At 37.7% G+C, this 27,330-nt stretch overlaps 1 protein-coding gene across 1 annotated transcript in view; it reads right to left on the bottom strand.

Moving 5' to 3' along the window:
• The window catches only part of LOC124233816 (thrombospondin type-1 domain-containing protein 7B), a 674,290-nt gene that overhangs the window by 25,370 nt on the left and 621,590 nt on the right, over positions 1-27,330 (bottom strand). Inside the window, exons 18-20 of the mRNA XM_046651040.1 lie at positions 13,952-14,093; positions 12,123-12,238; positions 10,638-10,755 (exon numbers count right to left, since the gene is read on the bottom strand). Coding sequence (XP_046506996.1) covers positions 10,638-10,755; positions 12,123-12,238; positions 13,952-14,093 — 376 coding nt within the window. The remainder of the gene's footprint in view (positions 1-10,637; positions 10,756-12,122; positions 12,239-13,951; positions 14,094-27,330) is intronic.

Below are 27,330 nucleotides of genomic sequence, written 5' to 3'. Positions count from 1 at the left end.
TTAGTCACTTTCACAAATCCTGAAGCTGTAAGTATAAAATCTAGACACATGGTCTACAGATGGTATCAACAAGGAGGGCGGCCATCGCCATGGTAGTCGTCAAATATTACTGGGATTCCAAACATCAGACTGCATGGAATAGTCAACCAAACAACTCTCTTTCAGCAATGACTATTCTAAAAGGGACCCCTAATGGCAGGAGCCTGAACAAATTGTTTTGGTGATAGTGAATTTTCACGTGAGAGGAAGAGCAGTGGAGGATGTGGCCAAATTAAAGATATTTAAAAGTATGATGTGATATAGAACAAGAGAGAAAGAGAATTTTAAAATAGCTAATATACGGTGAAAAGAAACCTGGACTTGGCGTCAAAATTCTCTAGTTGGAAACATTTCTCTCAAGTCAACAGCTAGTAAATGATGCGACTGCGTGAAAGCACTTTAACTCTTCTGAGCTCGAATTTCCTCTTCTGTAAAATAAAATTAAGTACACAGAAAGTCCTTATTATCTGAGGATAATTCATGCAGGGAAAAACGCCACTTAAAAATGAATCCGTTTAAAATGGGAATTAAATTATTTTTAATAAATAATGAAAAAATGTCTAAATGGGACTGTTTCTGGAATTAGAAAGTATGCAAGTGGGTTTATTTTATCTATATCAACTACCATGTAGATTATAATTGCAATTATGCACTCATTATTAAGACATGGAAAAATCAGCTATTGATGTTTCCTATATATTATGATTGCCCTATAAAAGACCCATGGTTTTATGACTGACTTTTGCAGTTTGACATAGAATTTTGGGCCTTTGAGTCATTTTTCGTCAGTTTCCTCAAGAGCGCCCTCTAATCTTTGCTGTACAGATTGCTCCATTTTTACCCCTTTGTTGTGAGTACACATTCCACTTGTAGCTAGAGATTGACCAACTCCCCTGATGCAAAGACAGAACATGTGTGTCAATGGAGGAGGCTTGTTGGCTGGGAAATGGCTTAAAGTGGTCAGTTCATTAGTGGATATTTGATAGAATGAGAGGTTTATGCTACCTACAGAACTCACAATTATGGTGATTTAGGTGAAGAATGCTCAGATGAGGGGGACTCCTTGGACCTACCTCACATTGGTTATATGAATTAAAAAATACTAAACATGAACCACCTAACAACACATCTAAACTACAGTTAGCTGCTTGTTAAAACTTTTAATATTTTTAAGCAGTTATTTTAACAATGATTATTTCATATCAATTCCTAGAACTGGCCCTGGAACAAGCCTATGATGAGTATATAAACCATGCTACCTGTATTCTGTTGGGTTTATAATATTAAATGCACACAACTATGAAATCCACAATGATCTACCCTGGTCCCAACCCACCAAATCCATTACACACTGGCCTGGAAAACTTTGGCCTTTAGAGTACAAGTGAAAGTTGCTACCACGTATATCCTCCTGCTTGCAATCTGAGAGTGACAGAATTTTCTTAGACCTCTTGTATGGCTTTTTTTCCCAAAAGCATAAGATATGGGATGAGGAATCTATTTGGAACTTGAATTCAACAGTAGATATGGACAATATGCTTAACGAGAAATATCAATAAGATGTAGGAACAGAAATTCACTCATTCTCTACTCACCTGCTCCTCAGGCTATAAAAGAAAGATACTTCCTACAAAATATGTTTCCAATTTAATAAAGACCCAAATTATGGTAGGGTAAGTTTGCTAGCAATTCTCTCTGAGACTTTTCCTCTCCTCCCTTGGGGAATATTGTGAACTCATTATAAGCAACGGTGATATTGGGCCTTCTATTAAATTAGCAATAATTACTTGCAATGAAGGAAAAATGATTGCCTGGTAAGAACTCCAGAAAAAAAATAAACAGAGGCATGCTAGTTGTAACATACACAAAACCCAAGGAGAGGCTAGTACTGGTACGTGCATATACGTTTAAAGCATATTGGAGCAGATCACATTTCCATTGAACTCATCAGTAGTCAGACTTCATTCTAAGGCTCCACTGACAAAGCAAATGTGAGATATTTCAAGCAGCATAAAAACTCAAACCTGGTTAAAAATTTGTTAATTTATACCTTCATAAAAAGAAATGAAGTCAAATGCAATGGTTCCCTGTTCTGACCACACGCTCAGATCCAAAAGCCAGCCACCATGCACCTGCACAGTGGAATGCTTTAAACAATGATTCTTCTGTGGCCCTGACACATGGACATTGAATTAACTAAAAATTACAGTTTTTATAGCTCTGGACAATTTGAATATGACCCAGGCAAAAAAAAATGTATATATACAGGGGAAAAAGGAAAAGGAAATGCAAGAATAACAGAGCAATGAAGAACATGCCTATTTAACCTTAAATAGCTCATCAAACAAAATATCTGAGCAATTTACATGAACATACTTATAAACTCCAATGACTGCAGACATGTAAATATAACAACAGTAGTATACGAAGTGACCTTGAACTTACAGCATGTTATTTGAATATTACTATTACTGGTTTCTTTTCCACCTGGGCACTATGTCTTTGGAATATGAGTTGAATTTTCAAGGCACATGCACAATTGTTGGCAGGGAATGCTCTTCCAGAGCCAACACCCACTAGGAGTTGTCCAACTTACACCACCCAAGATGAGGTTCAATGTACTAACCTCAAGTTGCTGGTGGTCCTTCTTGATGTGCACCCCAAAATTGGGTTATTGAATAAAATGTTTCCACTTTTAAGTATTTCCTCCTATGGATTTATTCTTTAGCTTTTGGTACCTGCTACCTAATGTTAGTCAGTAGCAAATACCAGCAGACGACAAAATAAATGAAAACGAAACAAAGGGATACTAATAAAAACTTCATTAATAGCTAGTCATGTCAATCTATTAATTTTAATCACATCTCTGTGATTAAGGCAATTCATTGTACAATACCTTTGTCACTATAAAAGTATTGCTCGTTACGGAGGGAGGGACTAAAGTGAGTGCATATAATGTCCTATGATATATAAGTGATACAGCATTTTCTTGCTTAGTTCTTTTGCCTCTTTATCCTGCTTTCTTCATTCATGTAGCCCTGAGAGCACCTGCTCTCCTCACCCCCCTCAAATAGATCACTTCAAGAATCCTAGTCTCAGACTCTGCTTCAGACAGTTATCAATATTTAATATGTGGCAAACTGAAGCTCAGAGAAGTTAAACATTTTTTGCAAAATCACACAGCTGGAAGGAGTGGAACGAAGGTTTGTCTTACTTCAAAAGCATGTGCTTTCCAACAGATCTCATCATCACAGTCACAAGTAGTAGATGCCACGCTGTAGTTGTTAGGCCACTTGAGCAAGTTTGGGAGGTGCACTCAGGTGTACCCTCTGCAATGTGTTACCTGGATTCATACACTTTGTATTTTTCTTTAGTAAAAAATAGTTTAAATTATGGTGCTAACACCTTTCTCTGTGATAACTATTTTTGGGTACTTGTCAGTGTAAATTTCTGAAAGCAATGACAATTCAGATTGTCTGTAAAATGCTCAGTTACTTTCATGCAACATTTTATGCTGGACATCTACCAAAAAGTGGATGTAACTGTACTTTTTACGTCTCAACAAATATGTGGAATTTTTATCCAAGTTTATTTAAGTGTAAAAATTGTTTTGATTATATACCCTGGTGGACATGGATTTGGAATCAAGGTTATTTTCTACTGTAATGGAGTGAAGAAAAATTACAGTCCTGATCTGCAACAGAAAGACAGAGCTCCAGCATGTGTTTGGCCTTGTTAGAGACGGCAGATGCAGCAATGGTTCTTCACTCAGAGCTAAAGTTCAGAGGTTTCCTCTGTAGAGGGATGCTTTGGTTGATCTGAAAATTGCTTCAGGTACCCAGATACCCTTCATCCTAGAGAACACTTAGCTTAGGCGAGGTACAGATTCCAGAAGCTTTTCAGAATAAGATAGACTAATCCCAGCCATGACCATCTATCTGGGAGTGATGTCAGCTAAGCGAGGAAATGAAAAAACCACAGCTCAAGAGGTCAAGACCATGGTATCACAGGAGTGAGATAGGTCTTTTAAGGGCAGAATATCAGGCACCTTTGGCTTTGCTCAGCAATGAAGAGTTCCAGACTTCTCTGGAGCATGTTTATGTGTTCTAACTGTTGACCTCCAGTTCTTTTCTCAATGATCATATTTCAGCTCCATTAGAAGCTAACAAAACTTGATGGATGATTGTAAGTACCTCTCCACAGCAGAAATACCCCAATGGGGAGCTCTCCAGGATATGCAAAATGAGAAGGTCAGAGAGCATGATATTGGCAATCCTGGAGCTACTCTGTCCATCAGAATCACACATTCTCTGTCTGTAAGATTGGCTCCCTGCAGCTATATTCTAATTAGATGGACTAGATAATATGCAACATTATCGATTATGAAACAAGTATACATTTAGGAGAGACCAATTAAAATTAAAATTCAGAGAGACTTCTTCAAGCGCTCATTGCCCTTTGTGTTCCAATCTCAGATGCATTTCTTCTGCTTAATGTTAAATATACCTATAAATTAAGAAATTTTTTATAAAGTGATATAGCACCCAACCCAGGGCCATGTATGTAACAGGAACATTTATATGTACTGAGTGTCAAATGCAAAGAGGCAGAGTGTGACAAATGGGGCTTTGAGATGCCTGAACCTGGGTTCAAATTTTTCCTTCACAACTGACAGGCTGAATGACCTTGAGCAGGTTACTTAATTGCCTATCACCTCACCTATAAAATTATGTCTATATTTCATAGTACTGTTATATAGAATTACTAAAATACTGCTGGTATCAATAATTGCGCCTTTGGCCAACAGATAATAAAAAAGCACTCTAACATTTCATCATTTAACAGACAAAACATAGTGCAAGTTCTGGAAAGACTAGCTCTGAGTCCTACAACTTGCCACTGGAGAAGCCAGGTCTAAAACTCAGATCTTCAGATTTCTTGTCTAGTCTTTTTTTTCCCCATTCTACAATTTAGCTTCCTGTTGTTTTGTTATAGGAACTAATTACCGGATGTAGTAAATAAGTTTGAACTGTTATACCTATTGAACTGTGCCTGATCAAGGATTCCATACTGATCACATTTTATCCAGATACTAAAAATGAAGGTTACTCACTTGCCTTTGAAATCTGAAAAAAAAAAAGAAGCTGGAAACCACAAAGTGTCAGCGCTTTCGAGTTAACACAAAATTATTTTTTCATTATGAGGTAGAATTGGCAGAAAAATTATATACCATCTGAGAGACACAAGAGGCAGGCTTGTATAGATTACTTGGTATAGAAAAATATTATAAACTCATATACACTGCATTAAAATATGAAATAGGGAAAAAATCATAGTCTGGGATTAATAACATTCTTAGAATGTTATCAGTTAAATAATAACTATGAATAATTCATGATATGCTAAATTTAGGGAGTTCTACATTCCACTGAACTGATGAAAATTCAACAAAGAACATGACTAATCCAAATATTAAGCTCTTCTGTTACAAGCTTTGATCTTTGAAACCTATCTAAAAAGATCCCTTAGTGGAAGCTTAGAATCTGTCTCTCTCTAACGTGAAATAAATTGGATTCAAACTGTTCTGACCTTGACAACTTTAACACAATTAGAAAGTATATGCCAAGCATCAGGCGGACATTAAAGAGGCAATCCAGACGCTTGGAAAATAAAGGAAGAGCTCACTTCACAATTTCCCCTCAGATCACTGTAGTTCTGTGGGTTTGATGGTGAAGCGCGTGTGGCTTGTGGGGAAGCATCCGGGACACCGAGCACACCAGGTTTTGCCCAACAACCCAGTGAATTCATAAACAGAGACAATTGTGTGAACTTTTGCCTTTGATAAAGAAGTTGGCCAAGAGCCGCAGGTGCTGAAGTCAGACTCCGCGCCACGTGCTTGCCCACTTTAATGTGACTAAATAAACTGTCTCCTATTGTGGACTCTGCCTCATTGCCACGACGAGCAAGAAAAAAGAAAGCAGCTCATACAAAAGACAGCTGCTGGCACACTGTCGTAGAAGAGACAGGTTTCCAAACTTTTCAGCTCCAGAGTTTGGTCTCTTTTAAGAAACAAGTTCACCTGTGCCATACATTTCTGCTTTTGGTTGTCACTTGCTTGTTGTTTTTAAGTTGTACTGTGTGAGAACTGAGGCATCATTTAAATATAGCATTCTCTCATCTTGGAAATATTACTATGTGCCTGGGGAGTGGTGATCAGAGAAGACGGAGCTGGAAGACTGGAGCTGGAAGTCTGGAATGGGGAAGAGTTTGGGGGCTAGTCAGGTGTAGGCTGTCTCAGCAGTGTCCTGAGAGTAGATGCTTAAAAATTCAAGGGCCCTGTGTCCTCTTCTTTGTACTGTTCAATTTATTTTTTAAGATTGAGGTTGGACACAAATATAATTAGAAAAATACTCATTTTTATATTTTGGTTTGTAGGTCCCGATATAGAGCCTTGATTACAATAGGTAGTCAAAAAATGCTTGTGGGATTGAACCCTGAGTAGCCTGGTAAAGAAAACACTTGTTACAAGATCTATGGCACCTTGTCATTCAATTTTGACATAAATATCACCTCCTCAGCGGCCTTTCTTTCTCTATCCCTCACTCCCCTGCTAGATGCTTGTTATTCTCCAGCACATGACCTGTTTTTGCTTCATCACAGCACTCATCACCATCCGTTACTTCTGTGTTTATTGTTTATTTTCTCTCTCTCTGTCAAGTCATCACCATCCAGCTTTCCACTAGATATTAGTTTTATGAAGTGAGGTGATTTCGTTTGCCTAGGATTTTATCTGTTCCAAACACAGTGTCTCCTCAGCGCCTGGGAGAAGGCCTGGTACTCAGAAAGCTTCCAATAAGTATTTGCACAATATACGAATCAATTTCTTCTACAGCCCTGCCTTCAAGAACAGAACTCAAAATAGCAAGGTCACCATATAATTTATTTTCCACACTGCCGCTTTTGACAATGAAAGAGGACACCATTAGGTGCCAGGATAATAGGTGTAAACTTTATAAATCTTTGTTGAATGAATAAAGAAATGATGGAATACATACACATTTAGATCCCTGGAGGGTTTGTCACATATCAGGATTATGGAATATTTTTAAAAAGTCATTATTATATCTGACAGTTTAGGAGATTAAGACATCTAAAGGTCAAGAAGAGATTCTCAAGAAGTTATCCTCCTAGGCCCTCAGAAATTAGCTAGAGGTGATTTATAACTAACGCCATATTTATGTGCCGATGGTTTCCGGTTAGATGATTTCCAAATGCTTTATGAAACTTGATTTCTCCAAGTAGTTAACATTTCTTCCCTAGTCTCCCTATGCCTTAGTTCACACAATGACTCTCCTTAGGAAATCTTCGATTGGTTGTCTTTATTATTCTAAGGATTAGAAAAGGTGGTTTAAGTTCAAATTCTAACTGCCTAGAATTCTTCAATAGTGGAATTCAGATTTGTAAATGTTTCTTGTTTGTTTTTCTAGTAGAAAAAAGGGTCTGAGAAGTCTCCATCACTAGCAGAACTGCTTGAAAAATTAAAATGATATTTTAATACTAAACTTACAATTTGGGGTCTTCTTTTTAAAGGTAGTGTGTTAGTATAATACAGCAGCCTGTCATATTTCACTAACTTGATAAAGTGGCAGAATTAGGACATTCAGGCAAAAATAACAATAAACAGATCTTCTGTCTCCTTCATTGAACATGTTCTTGGGTAAATGGTACCTAAGACTTATATATTTAGTCAGAGGGAGAGGAAAATGGCCACTTGCAGGTGCTAGAGGCCTGTGGGCTCATGATCCAGTCTGCAAAGTCTTTCCCTTCAAGCTTTCCCCTATGGTCCAGAGCCACCTGGACAATGACAAATATTCACCGAAATCCTTCCAATGGGCCAGGTACTGTGCTTCATGGGAACTTCAGGGATTCCCCCATGAAGAACCCAAACAGGGTCTGTGGGCCCATAGAAAAGCAGACACTAAAAGTAATTCAATTTATATATGATAAAAGTAGCAAGAGGTAGTAGTGAGGGTGATGGTGAAATGATCCATGTGAGGAAAGGTGTCAAAGTGCAAAGAAGTGTACGTGCAAGGATGTGACTGAAAGAGAGAGCCAATGGGACAGTGGATGGTGATGTGGATACAGAGGCAGGCACAGGTGAGAGCCTGTAAGTCCTTGTGGACTATGCTCACAATACAAGATTTTGTCTTTTCTCTACTTTTCCATGCTACACTTTACCACTGTAAGAGTCACACATCCCAGCAGAGGCCCATGAAGACAAGACTGCAGTGTTTATGGCTGTGGGGTAACCAGGTGGGTCACCACTGGAGAGATGAACAGCTAGTTGTTTTGATGAAAGACATTGCTAATGAGAATGACACCTCTCATTTATATGAGTCTTTAGTGAACTCATCAACATGCAATATTACCTACTTGTTTACTGTCTATTGTCCCTCAAACAGATTGTAGGCTCCATGAGAATAGAAAAATTGTCTTTTCCCCCCCCCTACTGTTATATCCTCAATACATTGAACTATAACTGGCACATAGGCATTTGTTTAAAGGATAAATGAATTGATGAATAACTCAGGTCAATAGGAAAAGACTTGTTCAGATTTGTGGTTTTAAAATATCACTTAGTCTTTGACTGTAGTGTATGGATTTTGAGTGTGTTAAAAGGATGAGATATGAAGGCAGGAGATGAGAGTGACTGAGTCTATGGAATAATCTTTAAAAGATCCTAAGGAGTCTCCAACAACTTGCCCTACTACTGGTGCGTGGGAAGATGGAAACAGAAATTAACATATACTAAACCTCCATGATGTGCCAGTTACTGTGCTAGATGCCTTCATGTACTCCATATCATTTAATTCTCAAACCGAAAACAATGCCTCCAATATGTGCGTGAAATACATTTTATAGATGAAGAAGCTGAGACTGAGACACATTGTAATTTGCCTAAACAGATGCAGTTTAAACCTAGATTTACCCAACTTTAAAGTGGAGCCCAACTGGAAACTATACCATTGCTGCCAACCAGAACATAGGAGGAACTATAGGTCACTCACTGAAATCTTGATCCTAAGACTTACGATTTGGTTTCCTGAGGTTCTTTGGGGGCTCTCAATTGTGCTGGAAATGGCATGTTCTTATTACTAGCTGTTGTGAGTCCCATTTTCATTTTGAGTGATGCTCTTTGAAGAAGTAGTTTTTAATTTCCTTAGCCACATTTTCATAATACATATCCTTGGTAGTGTTTTCAACTCTGCCTTCTCCAGGATCTTACAGCTGAGTTCACTGATGAGCCCCTTTTCCACGCTGGGCCCGACCTCAGTTCCTCAGACAATCCCAGTGAAGGCAGAGAATTACCAACGATCCCAGCAGTCATTTGTGAGTAGCTTAGAAATGAGCCCATATCATAGTGACAGTGGTCCAGTCACAGGACTTCTAGAAAACTGCTTCCAAATATGTTGTTGGGCAATCAGACCCAGGTCTTGGTATCCCCTTCTCCCACCCCAATTCCATGATCCCTTTAACTTGCAATTCTTCTTCTCTTCTCCTGTGCTTCATGCCTAATCATATGACAGGATTTCTTTCTGGGTTCCTACTTCAAATTTCTGACATTTACCTTGTGATAAGTTGTAACTCTCATTCAGGACCAGAGTCCTATCCTCAACCACAGCTCTGTGCTTTCCTGTTATGCTCTTGTTGCTCTCTCTTCCATGGACACACATCTTGCTCTTTACTTTAGCCCAGTGGCTGAAGTGCCATCGATGTTTCCATTTTCCTAGCTTTTGAGTATTGATTGCCTTCTGCAATCTTTGTCATTGTGCATTACCCAGCCACTGAGATTCTGGGAACTTGTGGTAGTGACTGCTGTTTGTCCACCGAAGGTTCATACTCCCTTTTCTCCATAGAGTTGCTGAGGAGTGACTGGCTATCCAGAAACCACATTTCCTGTCCTATCATCTTGCATTGAGCTGGGGACATAGGACTAAGTTTTGTCTAATACAATATAGATGCAAGAGACATATGCTACTTCCAATCTGGCCCATCAAAAACTTCACAGAGCCTGCTGGATATCACCCTCCAGAGAAACCTGCTTACATTAAAGAGATAGGGCCTCCATCAACCTGTGTCCTTGATTGACTTTTTGAGACAGAAACTACCCCTCCCCTTTATGCAAGTGAAAAGTTATCTCTAGCCTATGATGTTAAGCACTGTGATTTAAGCTAAGCCACTGGGGTTTGTCTGACACAGGAGCCAGCTTTACTTATATAATACACACTTCTTCCAAAAACCACTGAGGCCAACAGTTTTTTAATTGCTTGAGCTTATGACCTTTTGAATGAACACTGTCCCACAGAGCCAGCAGCCCCTCTGGTAAGTGCCACTGTTATCACGTCGGCTCTGCAACCTCTGCCTACCCATAAGGACTGATATGAGGGCAGGTTCTCTCTCTCTCTTCCTCTCTGGTGAGCCTCATGTTGCCTTCAGTTGGCCAACATGCCTTATGCCTATTTGTCAAGCTATGGCATATTGAAAGATATTTAAAAACTAAACTGTTTAGTGGGAACAAACATAGGGAACCCACATACCTCCATGGCCACAAGTCTGTGAACACTCTGTCCAAGCTGTCCACCCTGAGAGCTGACAGTTGACCACACATTTCACCAGGCAGTGCATGCTCATTCTCTGGGGCTTCTCCAAGTTATGCTGTAGATGGAAATAAAATATGATGTTACTGGAGAAATCACATCACCATCAAATCAAATCACATCACTATCAAATCACTATCCTTTTATGGGAAAGACTGCCCTTTATTCTTTGATAAGAATCTCTACATTTTCGTGGGGAAAAAATATTCTTTCCTATGTAAATTGGTGGCAATCATAGAAAAAATGGTTGTCCTTACTTCCGAAAATAGAAGTTTGTCAGCCCAAATTTCTTTTTATAAAGTCCTCTACTCTAGAATAGATCTACAATTAGGGTACTGGAAAAGCAGGCGGTTACATGACACAGGGATCTGTCCTCTCACTCAGCCAGCAAGGAAGCAAGAAGATGCTTCAGTGCTAAATTCAGGCACCTGCACACTTCTGGCTGGGCTAAGCGTTCAAAGAGAGCTCAAAACTAACAGCCACCTAGGCTAAAAAGTAAATAAGAATAAAACCAAAATCAACAACCCATTTAAAGTTCACAACAAAAGATCAATTAGGCTAAAAACATAATCATGGTTTTAATAGTAGGAAAAGTTTGTGATACAGTTTATTTTCTTCTTGTCCTCTCTGAAACTAGCATCTGGGCAAAATCTACAAGTTTTCTAATGGCCAAGGTAGAAAAGGTCTTGGTGAAAGAATAAACCATCTAAGAAATACAGAAAGAATAATGAAAAATTCTGCTATAGGAATCACACAGTGTTTGTGTTCCTTTAAAGGAAAACTTTGACATTCAATACACGTTAAATGTTAGCAATGTCCACATCAAGCTAAAATTAATGAGTCTAGCATGATTACTTGCCAAGTGGGCAAAATAGAAATTATCATATGGGATTTACGATCCATTCACGAAATACAGATATTCTAGATAGCTTAATAATTTAAGATTTCGTTGAAATTCTTTGAATATTTGTTGGACACATGGTATTTGGAAAGCAGAGAAAGTGATTTGCTAAGCAAATTAGCAGAGTATTCTAACAGCAAATGTCACTGTTCATCTTACCTGAAGGTACAGTGTTTACCATGTATGCTAATGAATCAGCTGCCCAATACAAAGAGTGACGTCTAACTATTAGAGTCACTTCATGTCAGTAGCTTTTGGCAAGCAAGGATATCTAAATAAAATTCTTGAAAATAATAAAAACAAATTTTTTAAAATGAACCCATTTCCCCTTTTCTGGTCATTTTGACTAAGTTCAAATTAGTGAGATCTAACTGTACTATACTAGTACCTCTTACTCTAATCAAACTTGAGCTGTGATGAGAAGAAATTAGAGTCTATCATTTATGTTAAGCATCATGGAGCTTACAGACCAATATTAAGAAATACGAAGCATTAGGTGTGAGATACAAATATAAATGAATTACCTGCTCGCATTGGTCCATGCCAACTGACTTGCCATCACTGCGCACACAGCTCAGAAGGCGGGTCCTGACGCCTTGCCCACAGGTCGCATTTTCACTCAACTGGCATGTACTCCACTCTACAGGCATAGGGTCACCACAATAAGTTTCAAAATTATGGCCATGTGAGCAAAATACAACAAACCTTTGATTATCTGCATTGGTGGAGAAGGATAGTGAGCACATAATCCTAACACCATTTCCAGGTTGCTCCTAGAAGCACCATGCAATTCTTTTAGTGTAAAACAAACAATCAAACAACTAAAAGTGAATTACCTTCCTAAATTTGCTTCCTTGAGGCAAAAAGCCAAATGGTTTGTTAGAAACCATCTCACAGTTGGCTGGGTAGGAAAGGAAAGACACTAACCAGGATGGTGAAAGAAAACTAGTTTGAAATCATCTATTTTCTAGGGATAATTAAGACAAAAAATAACCCTGAAATGATGCAAGTATTTTATGTAAACTTGAAAATGTTTTCACGGAATAAATCCAATCATCTAAACCATTTGGTGCATCTGGTACAGTGGAGACAAGAGAAGTACCCCAGAGAGGAAAGAGGACAAGGTATACAAAATTATATGGACTGTTACAGAAACTCTAATTTTAATAAAATTATTCTCTCGTGAGAGAAGATTTTATAGATTTGGCTAGCTGTATTACAAAGTAGACAACTGGGAGATAGAATAAATTATCCTATAATTAATCTGCTTCTTAACAAACTCTTACTGTCGGTGTGGGTAGAAAGGAAGATCCTTGATCATATACAACAAGAACCTCTTTAAGAAGATTTTCCATATTTGGCAGATGATCTAAGAGTTTAATAGAAATAGCAAACCCATGTATAGTCAAATCAGTATATTAAAGACATGTTCTTCCAGTAAAGCAAATTTCATTGTATTTCTGAAAAATTATCATAAAAAACAAGGATCTGAAGCACCTTTAACTAAAAAAAAGGGCAAATACACCAGGTCATCTTTCACCTATAAAGACAATCCGACAGCCCCAGAGAATTCACTGTGAGGTTTTCTACATGAGAAATCTCAGCAGGGTCTCTGTGACCTCGGTGGGGAATTTGTTTCAGAAAAGGCTATATTGCTTTGCCTCCGCAGGCATGTGGCGGTTTGGTTGTCAGTCAGTATTGAATTCAATGTTGAGACTTAGCACGGTTCTACATTTTGTGGCATTTTGTATATCTGCTGCTGCAGAGGATGGCAGGTAGCATATCACTGTGACTAAATAGTCTTGGTATTAGACACTGAGTGCTCTAGTACCTGGTAAAACCTGAATAGAGGCTGAATAATGATGCTGAGGTAATTCCCAGCGCCTCAAAAACATGCCTGTCCAGTCAAAACCACCTACCGTTCATCCTTATTAAGACCCATAGAGCAAGTACATCACAAGCTTGAATTTCTTGAAATAATAAAGGCCATGAAATAGCTAAATTCTATGACAGCATGATTACATTCTTTCCTGAATGGTAAATTATCCCCGGCTACTTATTTTTGTTGTTTCAATTCATCATGGCTTTAATTCAACTTTATTTTGAAACTTTGCCAAGTCTTTCTAAGCCTCTCTGAATTCAGAGATTCCAGGTGGCCTTGCTGAATCTACATGCCAAGTGTGGGCATTTCTTTCCGTAAAGAGACACTGGAAATGTCAAATTCTTAGACTTCTGTGCAATATACTCGCATACCCTACTTTCATTCCCTAATCTGGAAATCAAAACACATGCAAACATTCCTCTGTTAGTCAATGTTCAGGGAAAGTGGCATGATTGTGGATTTCAACTGTACCTGTTAGATTGTACTGGAACTGGAAGCAGTTTTCATTGAGGAGGCAAGGCCGCACCTGTGAGTCTTCAGCACATGTCCTTGAACTCAGCGAGGGCCTCAGCAGATGCCGGGTTCTTCTCTGCATTGTGTGGGGATCACATGACTACAGAAATCAAAGGGCAGGGAGAGTTAGAAAGACTCCGAGTTAGCTGATAAATTATATTGATTATCTGTATGTATGTATACAGGGAAGAGAGGATTGAGAGTGTTAAACAATGTTTAGAAAATAAAACCATTCTGTGAGTCACTGTAAACAGTTTTTGTTTTGTTCACTTGACAACTCTTTCTTTTCCTATGTTATGCTGAAGCCTACATTTCTATCTCCCATGTGTAATTAGGCACACGGCAACTATTTTAATAAATTGCACACATCTGTACTTTCATATAGTCTGTCATGTAGCAAGAGATTAATGAATTTTGAATGTTTAGATGAATGTAAAAAGGAAGACACTGTCCCTGTGTCCTCATATTGTCTAGCCCAATAGAAATAACCACATAGGACTTTTTAATGAGAAAATTATTATATCACATGGGTCCACATGTACCTCTTACAGCCTCAACTCATATAATGTCCTTGAGCCAGGTAAACCTGCCTGCCACATCTCACCCAACTGCTCTATCCACAATGGACTTCAAGCTCCTCCTACTAGAATAATCTTTCAACTGTCCTAAATCCTAACCTGCCCTTTCTTTAGAGCACTAATCAGGGCTTCATCACTGACAGTCTTTATTTGAAATAATGATAAATTCTTCTCTTCCTTCCTAAGCAACCTTCCACTCATGCTCAGAAATTACTCTACAGAATTTACTTGTAAACACCTATACACACACATATACTTATCTGCTACACTTGCCCTTATAATACTGCCTTTCTTTCTTATACCCTGGCTCCCCTCTTTATAAACTCTTTGAGTGCATGATAGATCATAATTTCCACTTTCCATGTCACTCCCTGAAAATCTTGGCATATATTTTACACAGTAATTTTTCAATAAATACTATTAAATATGGTCACAACAACACAATTCCAGACCCAGAAATCTAAAGAGGCACATAGGTGCTTAAACCACAGGAGAAATAAAGTCTTTGAATTAAGGTCACCAAAGTATCATTTCCATAATTGGTATATTTTATTTATTTTTTATTCCTTTTACTTTTTCAGATATTGTAGCAAGAACACAAAGTATAAACTGAATCCTGACTGTTAATCAAAATTATAATGATTGCACTAAAATATACAGAAAAATGCCACAAATTTTTCCACTAATTTTAAATGTACGGAGGCATTGAAACACATTTGCGATCCATGTGACTTTATAGTTGGATAATCTGTCAATACTTGTAAAGTAGTTTTAGATTTTAATTGTATCAAATTGTCTCTAGATGATCAAGAAGGGCCACGGTAAACAGGTAATTATTCCTAATTACCTGCACATGAATCCCACACCAAATGCTTACCAATAATTTATTACCAGTTCACCAATTAATTCAATTGTTTGTTTTCATGATGGGGAATAGTAACTTAATGATTTGCCAGAGAAAGAAAATGAAGATATCTTGGTAGATACTCTTGATTAGTGTTCTATTGCTTTTCCACCCTATAAAAAAATCAGTTAATGTCTGCATCAAGTGAATATGGGTAAGGACTTTCGTACCTTGTTAGTCCAAGCCATTAAATAAAGCAAAAGAGAAAATATCACATACAGACACAGGCATGCGTACACAAATCAAATTACGATGTAACCTTGAACCACTCACTTATATACTCTATATCTTAGTTCCTCATCTAGAGCTGGATGAGAAAAGTGGGGGGCGGTGGTTAGCGGTGCTATTTGATGAAATTTAAGAACTTTTGCCCTCAGACCTCGCAGTCTATCAGTCTCTAATTCTGCTAGATATGGTTTTAAAATATCTTCTGGAGCCTAACCCTTCATTCACAACTATGTAGACTTTAATAAACACTTTCTAGAAATTAAGATATTGAAAACCAACACTGCAGCTAAATCTCTTACTAACTCTTTATCCACAGAAACAGGCAAAGAGAGGAGGGTGGGTGACTGAAATCCACAAACACAATCCAAACTAGTATTTTCACATTCCACCTTATGAAAATTGTCCTGGCACTGCTAACAAGTGATAGATGGGTTAGTGTTTCTCCTTATGTCTTTCTCTCTATTAGATATTTATAGGAAGTTCATAAAATAATGAATTGGTCACAGGGGAGATGAGGGTGGGGCTAAAACAACAAAAAGAATGGCAAAGGCAGTTTACATCTGGATGAATTCGTTATTGGATCAAGACTTCTCAAATACAAACATAGGTCTCCTCTCCTCCAGAGTATTTATGGAAAGACATATTGTCAATTTCCTAAATAAAGAAGTGAGAAAGTGATGTGTGGGTAACTAACCCAAAGTCAACTTTGGACCAGTTTCCTTATAAAGGTCAAGGTTATACAGCTAAAGTTTATTTGCTATGGAAGGAGAGGGCCAATAAGAACCGATTAGTTTCTGGAACATAAGCCTTTTTATGAGACTAGATTTTCTAACTTATTACCTTCGAAATCCAGCACTTACCTTAAAGTTCAATCCTTCCTTATGATATTGTACCTTCACACCTTTTGCTCTCTCTAGCAACAAGGCCTTTACCCTTAGGCCCAACCTGAATATTTGTCTTCACCCCTCAAAATCAAATCAGATATTGCTTCCATGAGCCTCCACTGACATCCTTGCACTCATACAGATGGAATCACCTAATCTAGCAAACATTTCCACTGTACTTGTACACATATGGAGGTGTGTGCATTCTTCCCATAGGATGTTGGAAGAGAGAGTCCATGTCTTAAATTTCTTTGACATTGAAAGGCTTGTTCTGTATCCAGTGTACAGTATGTGAATAATAAATATTTGTTGTGTAGCACAATTTGGTTCTTCCTGAGCAATAAGACTGGATTTTTTTAAGCTGCCATTAGCAGACAAATGGTCAACCCTGGACTATGATCATATTGCATGAATGTAAGGGGTCCCCAAAGGGACCCCTTTTATATCTGATAAAAAGAGAATTTTATCTTTTCACTAATTCTCACACATTTCTTATAAAATATAGAAGACATTTCCCAGTACAATTGACTCCATCATTATATTAACAAAAATATCAATGCACGAGTTTTAATTTACCCATATAAAATGTTAGATAAAATATTTTAAATAAATCCAAATAAGAATGTATAATTTGATATTGTTCTAACATAGAACTATTAACAATCACAGTTTAATAAAACTTGGCATAAATCCAGATACTTGTGAATTTAAGTCACTCTGCAAATTTTTTGTCTGGAGATGAGCATGACTCCAAGGCCTGGCCTTGTCAGCCCACCATCAGATAGAGAAACCCAGTGCCTTTATTCTGTTACAGAGTTTATCTGATAATTCAAAATGGTTTTTCCCTCATTTAGCTGACTAGCCCTACTGTCAGTAACCCTGCTGTTTCTCTCTATATCTTTCATGAGATAAAATGGATATACAAGCTATGAACTTGAATTTTCTTGTTTGGAAAAATTGGGTAAAAAGATTCACAAAATACCACTGCAATGCTTTGTAAGGAAATTGTTAATGAAATTAAACCCTGATTCTCAAAGATTGAAAAGGGATGAGAAAACCTCGATGGGAGAAAGATCCGGGCCTGAAGAATTGTTACTCATGCCTCTCATGCTTAATAAAATTCTCAGAGATTCCAAGGAGATGGTTACGGAAGTGAAAAAAAAGTTCTTTGCACATCACAGTGCAACAAGGAGAGCAAAGTCAGAAGCATATAGATAAATATGGTCAGTAAAATTAAGCGATAAGTTCTCTCCACACACCTTAAACTATGAAGAGGTGGGGTCCAGTGACTGAAGTTACAGGACCTGTGTGATATCAGCATCTTATAGGAGGAAGCAGAAGGTAAAACTGGGGTGTATGGCATACTCTAGAACACCAAAATGGAATATTAAACCTGAGAGGAGGAGGATTTTGCATACTCCAAAAGCAGGTGAATGGAGGGGTCCTGGAGAGGTCTGGGGGCTGCTGCAGTCTTGGTTCAAGGAACTCTCGTTGTTAACAAGCCAAGCTCCCTTCAGGATAATTCCCTGCGCTGAAGAGAAACTGGTGGGAAGAGTGTCCAAATTGAGCAAATCAAGAAAAATTACAATGGAGAAAAAGGGAGGGTCTATAAAACAAAGGGGGAAGGAAAAGGAATCCAGTAAATCTCATGAGGTAAGCTGCTATATTTTTGAAAACTCAAAGAAAAAAAAAAAAGAGAACCCTGGCCCATGAAAATGAGATTAAGAAAAAAATAATCCTCAGCCACACTTCCTTCTAAAAGTTCATGAAACTTGATTTCATAGAAAAATAAGCAAAGAAAGGAATCATATTCAAATCCCACAAAAGGATAATATGAGGAAAACGAGAATGAAGTTCAGAATAACATCCCCATAGACAAAAAAAGTGCAGCAGAAAGACACGCATGAAAAACACGTGAAAACTACTATTTCCAAACGAGCTAACAGTCATTTAGGAAATGACATGAGATATGAAAGAACAACGTAAATAAGAATTAGAAAAAGTCGGGGCCGGCCCGGTAGTGCACCGGGTAAGTGCACATATTCTGCTTCTCGGCGGCCCGGGGTTCGCCAGTTTGGATCCCGGGTGCGGACATGGCACCGCTTGGCACACCGTGCTATGGTAGGCATCCCACATATAAAGTACAAGAAGATGGGCATGGATGTTAGCTTAGTGCCAGGCTTGCTCAGCAAAAAGAGGAGGACTGGCAGTAGTTAGCTCAGGGCTAATCTTCTTCTTCTTCAAAACAAAAGTCAAGGCTTAAGTGATAGAATTCAGTAAATAGAAATAAAAGGAAAATTGTTTTCATAAATGGAGATGAAATTGGGAGAAATACAAGAATAAAAATACAACAAATAGTGCCTTAAGGAAAACAGAAATGGAAAAAGAAAAATTGAAATTAAAACATTTAAGGAGCTGGTCCCATGGCCTCGTGATTAAGTTTGGTGTGCTCCTTTTGGCTGCCTGGGTTTGGATCTCGGGCAAGGACCAATACCACTCGTTGGAGGTCATACTGTGGCAGCAACCCAAATACAAAATGGGGAAGATTGGCACAGATGTTAGCTCAGGGCGAATCCTCCTCAGCAAAAAAAAAAGAAAAGAAAAAGAAAGAAAACATTTGAAAAGAGATCCAAAGAATTTGAGAAAAATTGGCAAATAGATAAGTGAGGCAAAACAGATGCTGCATGCATATAATAATATTTTTTGGTAAAGAAAACCTAAGCAAGAGAATAGAACTTCACAAGACATTCAAGAAAACTTTCAAAAAAGAAAAATATTGGAAACTACTTATTGAAAGGGTATATCAGAATCACCAATCCTGAGACTTATCCTAGTAAAATTATTAAATTTTAAAGAAAAACAAAAAACATTCTTTGAGTATCTAGGCAAGAATACCACATGGTTTATAAAGGAAATAAAATCATATTGTCAGTAGACTTTTTAACAGGAAAACTTCATGCTGGGAAAAAACCTGGAACCATTATAAAGATACACAAAGAAGAAAAGAAAAAACATGATCAAAGGATTTCATATCCAGAAAAGCTCACTGACAATGAAAAGATCATTGTCTTTTCATTGTGACACCATGCAAGAACTCACATGATGATTTCATAATGATACAAAAATAGTCACACATAGTGAAAGATGTTAGGAAAACAACTCTTTATTTTGAAAACTGGTAAATTAAGGGCAAATAAGCTTTTTTCCTGCCTTTTCTATACCTAATGGATTAGTAGCTAATTAAATAGCAGTTGAGGCAAAATTTCTTCTTACAGTAGTACTTCCATAGGTAAATGAGAAGAATGATAGAATTGGAATGTTGTCATTTTGTATTTCCTAAAGGATATAGGGTCTAGGCCTTGACCATCAATGATAGCTAAGCTTACAAAAAGAGATAACCATAAATTATGTGGCTCCTGAAAAAGAGCACACCTTCTGTGAAAGAGTCTTGACAAAGTAATCAAATCTGAATCTGATTAAGCCTCTATATTCATAAACTCCCAATTCACAGTAAATGCAAGGACAGAGGAACGTGTTAAACCTCACCATGGGGATGAAATTCACTAGACAGACTGGGAAACTCTATAGGTAATAGGACCTCTTTTCTTTACCAATAAATTTCTAGGAAGAAAAAACAGAACAAAATAGGATGAGAAGCTAGACTAAAAGAGATTTAAAGACATATACAAAAACAGGCATAACTAAATTATAGTGTGCGGCCCACTCAGATTACAGATCTATAAGGAAAACGTTATCATAGAAGTCAGTACAAAGTTGACTTTTGAGGGAAGGAGGAGACCCTGTGAAGCTCTTTGTGGGTAGCTGGCAAGTTTCTACCTTCTAACCTGGGTGGCTGTTTCAAAGGTGTTTGCCTAATAATGTTTAACTGCACATTTGCTTATGTGGTTTCTGTATTTGTGTTAAAACCCATAATTTAAAAAGTTTCAAAAAATCTCTCTTATCATCCCTGGAAAATTTAGGTTTCTTTTCATTACGGGACTTGGTATCCTGACAGCAATCTTTTCCAAAGTGTGTTGTTTTCTACAGTGTGTTAATGGGTGTCAAGAGAGAAAAGGGTTTCATAGTCAAATGCATTTACGAAACATTGCACTAAATAGTGGTAAACCAGGATTGTTACAGCAGATCTTTACTATGTTTGGCAGAGTCTCTTATTAAATCTATTGTCTCCTTTCTTCCTGGGCACAGGACTGGCTGACACATCCCAGCCTGCCCTGCTGTTAGGTGTGACTATGTCACCCAGTCTGACAAAAGAAAGGTACACAGAAGACTATGTGTGACACACCACTCATCCCTAAAAACTCCCACATTCCCTTCTCCATGCTCTTCACTCTCTCCATTAGCTGGAATGGTGACAACCGGAATGACTGGAAGCCAAACTTGAAGATGGCAGACCCTCCACTAGCCTGGGTCCCAGAATGACTGTACGGGGCACAGAGTGTCCTTTCCTCAACGAGAAAACCCACTTAGGGCTGTTTTGCGGGAGATAAATAAAATTACATTCCATTTGAGGAACAGATTGAAAGCCCAGAAATAAAACCACACATCTATGGACAGCTTATCTTCGACAAAGGAGCTGAGGGCCTACAATGGAGAAAAGAAAGTCTCTTCAACAAATGGTGCTGGGAAAACTGCACAGCCACATGTAAAAGAATGAAAATTGACCATTCTTTTTCACCATTCACAAAAATAAACTCAAAATGGATCAAAGACCTAAAGGTAAGACCTGAAACCATAAGGCTTCTAGAAGAGAATATAGGCAGTACACTCTTTGACATCAGTTTCAAAAGAATCTTTTCGGACAACATAACTCCTCAGACGAGGGAAACAATAGAAAGAATAAACAAATGGGACTGTATCAGACTAAAGAGCTTCTTCAAGGCAAGGGAAAACAGGATTGAAACAAAAAAACAGCTCACTAGTTGGGAAAAAATATTTACAAGTTATTTATCCAACAAAGGGTTAATCTCCATAATATATAAAGAACTCACACAGCTCAACAACAAAAAATCAATCTGATGAAAAAATGGGCAGGGGACATGAACAGACATTTCTCCAAAGAAGATATAAGGATGGCCAGTAGACACATGAAAAGATGCCATCATCACTAATCATCAGGGAAATGCAAATCAAAATTACACTAAGATATCACCTTACGCCTGTTAGAATGGCAAAAATATCCAAAACCAAGAGTGACAAATGTTGGAGAGGTTGTGGAGAAAAAGGAACCCTCATACACTGTTGGTGGGAATGCAAACTGGTGCAGCCACTATGGAAAACAGTATGCAGATTTCTCAAAAAGTTGAAAATAGAAATACCTTATGACCCAGCCATCCCACTACTGGGTATCTATCCTAAGAACTTGAAATCAGCAATTCCAAAAGTCCCATGCACCCCTATGTTCATTGCAGCATTATTTACAATAGCCAAGATGTGGAAGTAGCCTAAGTGCCCATCAAGTGATGATTGGATAAAGAAGATATGGTATATATATACAATGGAATACTACTCAGCCATAAAAAAAGGACAAAATCGTCCCATTCACAACAATGTGGATGTACCTTGAGGGCATTATGTTAAGTGAAATAAGCCAGACAGAGAAAGACGAACTCTGTATGACTCCACTCATAGGTGGAAGCTAACATATAGACAAGGAGAACTGATCGGTGGTTACCAGGGAAAGTGGGGGTGGGGAGAGGGCACGAAGGATGAAGTGGTGTACCTACAACATGACTAACAATAATGTACAACTGAAATTTCACAAGATTGTAAACTATCATAATCTTAATAAAAAAATTGTAAGAAAAAGATTTTAAAATTAAAAAATTACATTCCATTTGAGCCATTACAAGGGATTGTTTTTGCCAATTTTCTATAACTACTACACTGTACACTGTGACTCTAAAATAGTCTTAAACATTTATAAATTTAGCTTTCCACGCACATTTTGGGAAACACAGACTTACAGATTTAAAGACATAGGTGAGTGTGAAATTCTTTGTTAATTAAAGTCATTAATTTATAATCTATATAAATCAGTTGCTTTCCTTGAAAACTCTTCTATTAAGATTTCCATTTACTTTAAACAAAGAGTTTTTGAGAATACATTAGATGCAAGGCACTGCACCAATTAATAAAATATCATCTCAAGGAGAATTTTCCTTTTATCCTTTGGATTTTCAAGACATCATAGCTTGTCTCCCCAAAAGACTTACCCTTAGATTTTAAAAGAACATGTTAAGGGCTTAAAAGGAAATATAGCTATTTCATCTTGCCTATAAAACAAAAGCGCCTATTGTATTTGCCTCTCAGGAAGTTAACTTTAATTTGTATTGGAAAATAAGGTGGCATGTGGCTGAGGTCGGTCTTAGTCATCCAAAGAAGTGTCTTTTCAAACTTCAAACTACGACATATAGTGGGTTTTGAACACAATATTAATAACTAATACTTTTATAGTGCTTACTATATGCCAGTCATTGTTCTAAGTTAACTCATTTCATCCTTATAATAGACTTATGAGGTAGATATATTATTTTGCCCATTCTACGGAGGGCACAGAGTAGCTAAGTAATTTAATCAGATCACACAGCTAGAAAAGGGAAGAGGCAAGATTCCAAGCCCATCAGTCTTATACTAGAGTCCAGGTTGTTAACAACCATGCCATCTTGGTTTTCAGTTTAGTGAGTTAAAACTAGCACTTTTAAAGCTGATAGACCACATCATGGAAAATGTCCATCACATACTCAGGGTGAGAATTATTTCATGAAACTTTTATTTCTGTAATATATAAAAAGTATCTGTAAGTAAATAATGATGTGTATGCTCATTTGTGATTTAAAACATATTTCTTACAGTGTGTCATGCTCAAAATGTTTAAAAGTCACCAATCTAACAAAAAATTCTTACCAAAAGAATTCTTTCATTAAATAGACTGTCATGATCATTACTGTCAAACTGTGTTTTCATTATATAGGTTTGTTTGTTTTTTATTTTTCAAGTGTGAACTATAACTTTTTAAAAAAGGGGTAGATGTTCATTCTATTTTTCTTTCTAGAGTATTTCTCCCTAAAGTAAAAACAATTTTCTTCTTTAAATATTAGGATTAATTTCAGGATAGAACAACTATTACATTAAGTTTGTACCTAGAAAATTCATATTTATTTTCAATTATATGGGATCAAAAGCACAAATATGATCCTGTTAGAAAAATTAATTTCTAAAGCATACTCCTTCCCATAGGAAACAGCCATAGGGTTAGGTTGGTGCCTCTTTCTGGTTAGGTCTAGATAAATTGGACCCAACCAGAAGGGAGAGCAAGAGGGGGTGCTTGTGTCAACTCTTCATGTGTTGGAAGAACAATCACATTAAGAATATTTCCTTCTATGGGGTTCTTTGTAACCTAATAGGAAGTGGAGTCAAAATTTAAAACTGTTGTTCGCCATTTAGGCATGGGCTAGCACACAAAGATTTTGGCCATAAATTGGGAAGGAACAGAGCCGAAGTGGGTACTCCAGCAGCAACACACAGAAAGCATTCCACTACCCATGTTTTGCCTCCTTTCATCTAATGATCTAGACATTCTCTTTACCTTTGCCAGCTTCTGTAAATACACCTAATCCTAGAGTACTGGTTCTCCATGTGTGGTTCCAGGACCAGCAGCATCAACATTACCTGGGAACTTGTAAAAAATGCAAATTATTGGGCCCCACCCCAGACCAACTGAATCAACAACTCTGAACTCTCCGGGGCGGGGGGGGGGGGGGGGGGGGGGGGGAACACAACTAGGGGGGGGGTTCAGGAATCTCTGTTTTAATGAGTCCTCTAGGTGATTCTGATGCACTCTCTAGTTTGAAAACCACGGTCCTCAAACCACTGTTTGAACCTTATATGTCCAATGACAAGCTTCTAATTTCCCATCTTTCCCACCTCTGTTGATGGCAACTCCAGCCATCTAAAAGCTCAGGTCAAAAACTTTGGAGTCATTTTTGACTCTATTTTTATCACACCCTACAACCATAACTCTCTCCTCTTTCCTACATGTAAGTTCCATGAGGGCTGGCACGTGGCTTCATTGAGTGTTGATATTCCCAGTACCTAAAATAGGCCCAGGCCCATAAGAGATATTTGATAAATAGATTTCAACAGACTGTATGTTAGTGAATGACAGCCCAAGTCTTGCAAGGGCACTCTGGCATTCTCGTTGGCTCAAATAGAGAGCACATTTATCCCTTACTCTCCCCAAGACTTTAGGATATTTAATGAGTTTAATGAGATTAATGGATATAAGCATTCTGAGTTCTTAGGAGTTTTGGATTTTGCAAGTGCAGTGAACTCATTATTAACACATTTTGAACAGGTAAAAGACAGCATGCAACAAAGAAATATTTACTATGACATCATAGCAAACCTGATCAAAAACTAAAATTCCGTAAACTAAAATAACTGGTCAATCAGAAGGCCAGAGGTTGGATTCCTGGGTCCTACAGTGATGGGCTCTGTTTCTTCCTAAGCTTTACCCTAGACCTGAGTGGTCAAACAAGATACACAAACCTATGTAAGGCAGAATAGCCTCTTATACCTTCTGCTTGTCTTTTGAGAGCTAAAATTGATAACAATAATGGAGACCCAAAGCACATTCTGGGTGCTGTCCTATCTCCCAAATAATAGCAACAGGCACCATTTTAGAGGATGATTGCATGCCTAGTACTGCGATGAACATTCCATGTAGATTATCTCATAAAGCCCTTCAGGCTCCCAATAAGATAGCTGTACTTTTAATATCCTTGTTCTTACAGATGATGAAGTTAAAGCTCAAAGAATATAACAACAAGCCAGGATTTGAATCTGGAAGGGCTAATTTGCTCCTTAGTATCTTCAACTGTTTTACTTGTCAAGTAGTGGTACTTGTGGAATATTTTGAGGTGTGGACAGTAAAACAATGCATCACAGAGGTGTATTGTGATTGTGACTATTGTAACTGCTATTTATTTTAACCTGAAAAGCATTTAGAATAGACAGGAGTAATTAGAGATGGAGAAAGAGAGAGCAAACAGACACAAGGAATTATGGTTTATAAACTAACCAAAAAGCAAGATAAATCACAGACTGAAGAACGAGAAAGTTGAGCTAGGGAATAGGATGATGAATAAGGCTTGCTGCCTGCCTTTGGGAGCCTACAGTTCATGAAAGATGCTCCCAGTCTAGGGCCTGGCTCATCAGATTTAGGGAGCTAATTGGAAGGAGGAGTGCCAGACACATGTCTCAGTATAATGGGCCCGACAAGAGCAGGGGTAGAAGCTATGATATCATCAACATGATATAATGTCCTGGTAAGACTTTGCTGGCCTACTGCTAAGAGGAAGTTAGGATGACACATAAATATCAGGAGATTTTTGCTTAGCTATGATGTTTAAGTGAACATTTTATAATGGTCAGAGACAAACCAAGGCCAAAGCCATTTGATCTGCTAGAGGAAGAAGAGTGCTATGAAATTCTATGCACAAAGCTAACAACACAGAGGGTGCACATGGGGCTCCGATCTGGATTCATCCTTTCTAGTCAAACCATTGCCCTGGACTCTCACTCACATTGTACCTTTTCTTCCTTCTCCCACTCCATCACTCCCCTAACTCTCCTTTGCCTAACCAACCCTTACTCAACTCTGAGCTTTTCACATGAATATTCTCTCCCTGGAAAACTCCACTGATCCTCCCAGCGATTAGAAAATGTGCCAATATATGCAGTCATGACACCCTTTTCTTTTTCTCTTTTAACACCTGCTATGCTATTGAAATTGATTAGGAATTTTCTGCATTCCTCATTAGACTGTAGACTCCTTGAAGACAAGGAATCTTCATCATTATAGCCCTAATGCCTAACATAGCATTCGTCACAGGAGGCACTTAATATTGGTTGAATACATAATATTTATTTTTGTACTATATGCTAGACATTGTGCTAAATCATTTAGATGTACTAGTCCTCACTCTAACTTCTGAGTTGTGCACTATTATTCCAATTTTCCTGACTTATTGAGGTTAAATAATTTGCCCAAAGTGCCAGTGCTAAGAAGGAAGACCAGGAGGAAAATGAATACAATGCATCTGATCTGTTTCTAAATCTCAGACTTATTTCCTACAATTGTTTGCTCATCATTGCTACGTACCTCACACTTGCCTTTCAACACAGAAATTAGCATCTAGAATGTAATACACAGAACTAAAGTGAGAAGGTCCATTTTATCAGAGGGTCTTCCAGAATAGGAAAAAAATCTAGGGGATGGGAAGATAGTCTCTATAATATGTGTAATTATAAACTAATTTGATGGTAAAAAAACCCATAGGATTTGTATCTGCAATTTCAGAATTATTACTATTTTTCTATTGTTATCATGTAATAAATGTAGTATTTTAAAACTTTAAAAAAAAACCCTACATAAATATGAAGAACTAAGGAATACTAGTGGGATATGATAAATCTAATATAGCCAAACACATTGCATCTTTAAGAAATAATAGTTCACTTAAAATTATTCATAGATATTTTTCAAGGTAATATGTATATTGTAACCAAAATGGAAAGGAGGTTAAGACTTTGTGAGAAATACATAAACTTGAAAAAGCTTAAGTGTGTCTAAAATTCAGCAAAGATCTCTCTGCCCATTATGACTCATCAGATATGCCATTTTATGGAAAAGTTCCCTGGCAATCAATGCTGTAGTGTGCT

Source organism: Equus quagga, unplaced genomic scaffold, assembly GCF_021613505.1.
Source record: "Equus quagga isolate Etosha38 unplaced genomic scaffold, UCLA_HA_Equagga_1.0 251_RagTag, whole genome shotgun sequence".
In the NCBI taxonomy this organism is placed as follows: domain Eukaryota; kingdom Metazoa; phylum Chordata; class Mammalia; order Perissodactyla; family Equidae; genus Equus; species Equus quagga.
This window is presented reverse-complemented; position numbering and strand designations above follow the sequence as displayed.